This window comes from Mesoplodon mirus (assembly GCF_964341445.2).
Source record: "Mesoplodon mirus genome assembly, chromosome: 4".
Lineage (NCBI taxonomy): Eukaryota > Metazoa > Chordata > Mammalia > Artiodactyla > Ziphiidae > Mesoplodon > Mesoplodon mirus.
Window position 1 is genome coordinate 99,833,892 of NC_138979.1, and position 5,701 is coordinate 99,839,592.

Here is a 5,701-nt window from a genome sequence, read left to right on the forward strand (position 1 = left end):
CACAAGATCCTCTATCTATCCACAATGACAGATGGGTATATCTATGATATGTCATATCACCTGTAAGCTGCAACCCTGATAAAATTTGTAGTGGCTCTTAATACTCAGTTAAGGTACTAGCTTGGGGATAACACTCTGCAAGTTTAGAGTGTTATCCTTTAAAGTGAGGTATATATGATAAACCAATTGCCTTTTTATTTTCTGTGTCCCAAATATTTAGATTATATGGGTCCAGAAACCATAGGTTATAAATAGGATTTATCTTCCTTACCATCAGTCCATGTGATCCAGTTGGCAAATTTGTTATTTCCATACTCACAACTTTAGGCTCCTCTAGATTAGAGGTCCTGGTTTCCATGGGTGTAATATTTCTACTAGGGTGATAGTATTTAATTGAATCTAAAAAATGACCGCCATCTGATCATTGTGGGCTCCTCTTGCCAATGGACCAACCGGCAAAAACAAAGAAGAGTTCCCATACTGGCTAGAGCAATACAGCCAGTGAATATACATGAGGAGCTGAGATTGCTTGAGATTGTCCCCTTATATTAGGGACAGAGAGAAGCATGCTTGGAATGCCGAGGGTTCTCTTGTGTACCTCTTGGACCTTGCATGCTTGGTGATAATAGCAAATGGGTATGATTAAGAAGAGGTTCAGGCCTTTTGGGGATAAAGATCTGTTTCACTCCACTGAACAAGCAACCTATAAAAGTAGAAATTCTGGATGAGGGTAAGGGAAGGGGAGATATGAATATTAATTTCATCCTCAAGTTTGACTGAACAAGAGTGACTACTCTGTCTCACTGAATTCCTGTTTTAGGGTTTTTTTTTTTTTTTTGAGGTTGTGAAAGGCTAATACCTTTAAGAACCAGAGATAGGACATGGTGAACTTAAAGTGGGGCAGAAGGAGCTCTGAATGATACACACGATGAAAGGTAATGTTGTTGGAGCCCTGCTCATACCATTGTTCCTACCTCAGAGGTCATTTTCAGCTTTGTTGGACAATTTCTATACATACCAACAATGTCCTACCTCAGACACCTGCATCTCTATGCCTGAGATTTTTCTCTGGCTGTGGGGACATATTTATCCTATAGACACAGGCAGGACAGAAATTCCAGAGAGGTAATACTTGCTGTATTTAGTTCTAAAGATAGCCACAAATTCTTTGACACTCCTTCCATCAAGAGGTGGGGTTTCTTCCGCCAACCTTGTATGTGGGCTGTCTTTGGTGACTTGCTTGAAGTAGAAGTGATGCAGCATGCTTTCTGAGGCTAGGTTAGAATTTAACATGCAGATTCTACCTTTTTTCTCATTCTTGGGGACCTGAGCCACAATATAAGAAATCCAACTACCTTTAGACTTGCAGGATATGAGGAAGCCATATAAAGAGACCGCAAGGTATTCTAATTGCTAGCCTCAGCTGACACCATCCTTTTATTCATCCCAGAGCAAGTCCAGATAAGATGAAATAAGCTTCCAGTGTTTCTGGTTCCTTCTGTTTGATCACAGCCAGTCATTTGAGGCTTCTTAGGTAAGTCTCCAGGCATTGTGGAGCAAAGACAAACCATCTCCAAATTTGTCCTGTCCAAGTTCCTGCCCACAGAACCCATGAACATAATATAATGGTTTTTTTTTCCAATGCCACTAATTCTTAGGGTTGTTTCAAGCAACGAACAACCATAACCTGGCCCTAGGATCAACATTTAACGAATGAAAGATAGGAGGTTTTCAATAAATACCCAGCTTCCTATATCCTTTAAATTTTGTAGTGTTCTACACAGTATGTCAGGGATTTCCCAGCAGAATTGAGTCTTTCTTGTCCAAAGAAGCAACCAATTTATAAACATACCCTTTGCTTTGATCTATTCCCTGCTTATCTCTCTCAATCTCTGACTCTGAATCCTGAGATTCATCTCTCAAATAAACTACTTGTACCCAAATCCTTTTCTCAAAGTCTGCTCTTGCAGAAATTCAAACCAAGAGTGGATCAGTTTTTCCTTTGCTGTTTTTTGGATTTTTGCTTTCTGTACAGACCATACCTGTCCTCCATGTCATTTATTGAAAACCCATTCTCTCCCCTTTGGCCAGTAGTACCATTTCTGTTACAAATCAAGTGTCTACTTATAATTAAGAATTTTTCTGGGATGACTATTCTATTCCACTGAGGTATTTATCAATCCCTGCACCAATATTAAACATTCCTATCTGTTAGGGCCAATCCTCTCATCTCTCTTTACTTATTCAGGAAAATAAGAGAATATTCATGTTTACATGTAAATATTATAATAAGTTTGTGAGGTTATACCAGTAGGCAGACTCATCAGGAAAAAAGGGAAAAAGCTCAAATCAACAGAATGAGAAATAAAAAAGGAGAAGTAACAACTGACACTGCAGAAATACAAACGATCATGAGAGATTACTACAAGAAACTATATGCAATAAAATGGAAAACCTGGAAGAAATGGACAAATTCATAGAAAAGCACAACCTTCCGAGTCTGAACCAGGAAGAAACAGAAAATATAAACAGACCATCACAAGCACTGAAATTGAAACTGTGATTAAAAATCTTCTGACAAACAAAAGCCCAGGACCAGATGGCTTCACAGGTGAATTGTATCAAACATTTAGAGAAGAGCTAACACCTATCCTTCTTCAACACTTCCAAAATATAGCAGAGGGAGGAACACTCCCAAACTCATTCTACAAGGCCACCATCACCCTGATACCAAAACCAAAGATGTCACAAAGAAAGAAAACTACAGGCCAATATCACTGATGAACATAGATGCAAAAATCCTCCACAAAATACTAGCAAACAACCCAACAGCACATGAAAAGGATCATATAACATGATCAAGTGGGGTTTATCCCAGGAATGAAAGGATTCTTCAATATATGCAAATCAATAAATGTGATAAACCGTATTAACAAATTGAAGGAGAAAAACCATATGATCATCTCAATAGATGCAGAAAAAGCTTTCAACACCCACTTATGATAAAAACTCTCCAGAAAGTAGGCATAGAGGGAACTTACCTCAACATAATACAGGCTATATATGACAAACCCACAGCCAACATCATTCTCAATGGTGAAAAATTGAAACCATTTCCTCTAAGATCAGGACCAAGACAAGGTTGCTCACTCTCACCACTATTATTCAACATAGTTTTGGAAGTTTTAGCCACAGCAATCAGAGAAGAAAAAGAAATAAAAGGAATACAAATTGGAAAAGAAGAAGTAAAACTGTTACTGTTTGCAGATGACATTATACATAGAGAAACCTAAAGATGCTACCAGAAAACTACTAGAGCTAATCAATGAATTTGGAAAAGTAGCAAGATACAAAATTAATGCACGGAAATCTCTTGCATTCCTATACACTAATGATGAAAAATCTGGAAGAGAAAGGAAGGAAACACTCACACTTACCATTGCAACAAAAAGAATAAAATACCTAGGAATAAGCCTACCTAAGGAGACAAAAGACCTGCATTCAGAAAACTATAAGATGCTGATGAAAGAAATTAAAGGTGGACATGAAGTGAGAGCAAGTCAGGCAAAGCCTGGGAAGAGCAAATGTGGATTTGGGGGCAAAAGACAGTGACAGGAGCCTTTTCAGGGTGGAGGGGCCAGCCTGACCGGGAGGGGAGGAGAGGGGAGCAGCACATCTGGACGTCTTGTCTGAGTTCTGCCGTGGCGTTCTAACTCAGGCGAAGCAGATAACGAGTCAGAGTGGAGTGATGTTCAGAAGAAGATTATCCCATGGAGAAACAATGTTCCCGACTTAGACCTGGAGCTGGTATTTCAGGATCGTGCAGCCAAACTTGGAAAGTCACTCAGCAGACTGATTGTAGTGGCCTCACTCATTGACAAACCAACCAACTTAGGAGGGCTGTGCCGGACCTGTGAGGTGTTCGGGGCCTCAGCGCTTGTGGTTGGCAACCTTCAGTGCATCAGAGACAAGCAGTTTCAGCACCTCAGCGTTTCAGCAGAACAGTGGCTTCCTTTAGTGGAGGTAAAACCACCTCAGCTGATCGATTATCTGCAACAGAAAAAAGCAGAAGGTTACACCATTGTGGGTGTGGAACAGACTGTGAAAAGTTTAGACCTAACCCAGTACTGCTTCCCTGAGAAGTCTCTACTCTTGTTGGGAAATGAATGGGAAGGAATTCCAGCAAATCTGATCCAGCAACTGGACGTGTGTGTGGAAATTCCTCAACAGGGCATCATCCGTTCCCTCAATGTCCACGTGAGTGGAGCTCTGCTCATCTGGGAATACACCAGGCAGCAGCTGCTGAAGCAGGGGGACCCTGGGTCCTGAAGTTTGTGCCTTGTCTGAGACGAGTTATCAAGTTATCGAGTTATCTATCGGTGCTGTTGAAACATTGTTTTAAAACTATTTGGACTGATGAGATAGATTCTGAAATCTGTTGGGATAATTTGCATTTCTTTATCTGCAGTTTAATGCCAAAAACTTTGTCATGTGCCTTAACTATATTGCTGTATGTTGTCCCCTTTAATAAACCTTTTTTAAAGCTAAAAAAAAAAAAAGAAATTAAAGGTGATACCAACAGATGGAGAGATATACCATGTTCTTGGATTGGAAGAATCAATATTGTGAAAATGACTATACTACCCAAAGCAATCTACAGATTCAATGCAATCCCTATTAAGCTACCAATGACATTTTTCATGGAACTAGAACAAAAAATTTCACTGTTTGTATGGAAACACAGAAGATCCTGAATGGCCAAAGCAATCTTGAGAAAGAAAAACAGAGCCGTAAGAATCAGACACCCTGACTTCAGACTATACTACAAAGCTACAGTAATCAAGACAGTGTGGTACTGGCACAAAAACAGAAATATAGATCAATGGAACAGGATAGAAATCCCAGAGGTAAACCACACACATATGGTCACCTTATCTTTGATAAAGGAGGCAAGAATATACAATGGAGAAAAGACAGCCTCTTCAATAAGTGGTGCTGGGAAAACTGGACAGCTACATGTAAAAGAATGAAATTAGAACATTCCCTAACACCATACACAAAAATAAACTCAAAATGGATTAGAGACCTAAATGTAAGGCCAGACACTATAAAACTCTTAGAGGAACACATAAGCAGAAACTACGACATACACTCTATGACATAAATACACTCTACGACATAAATCACAGCAAGATCCATTTCTCCTAGAGAAATGGAAATAAAAATTAAAATTAAAAAATGGGACCTAATGAAACTTAAAAGCTTTTGCACAGCAAAGGAAATCATAAACAAGACCAAAACATAACCCTCAGAATGGGAGGAAATATTTGCAAATGAAGCAGCTGACAAAGGATTAATCTCCAAAATGTACAAGCAGCTCAACATCAAAAAAACAAACAACCCAATCCAAAAATGGGCAGAAGACCTAAATAGACATTTTTCCAAAGAAGACTGCCAAAGATTGCCAACAAACACATGAAAGGATGCTCAATATCACTAATTATTAGAGAAATGCAAATCAAAACTACAGTGCAGTATCACCTCACACCAGTCAGAATGACCATCATCAACATATCTACAAACAATAAACGCTGGAGAGGGTGTGGAGACAAGGGAACCCTCTTGAACTATTGGTGGGAATGTAAATTGATACAGCCACTATGGAGAACAGTATGGAGATTCCTTAAAAAACTCCAAAAGA

At 39.3% G+C, this 5,701-nt stretch overlaps 1 protein-coding gene across 1 annotated transcript; it reads left to right on the forward strand.

Annotated features, from left to right (window-relative positions):
• Window positions 1-928: 928 nt before the first annotated feature.
• On the forward strand, window positions 929-4,329 carry LOC309802877 (putative methyltransferase TARBP1; the record flags this gene model as incomplete). The annotated part of the gene is made up of 2 exons (XM_082618754.1): window positions 929-935; window positions 3,719-4,329. The coding sequence occupies 2 exons, from the start codon at window positions 929-931 to the stop codon at window positions 4,327-4,329; spliced, it is 618 nt and encodes a 205-aa protein (XP_082474880.1).
• Window positions 4,330-5,701: the final 1,372 nt, after the last annotated feature.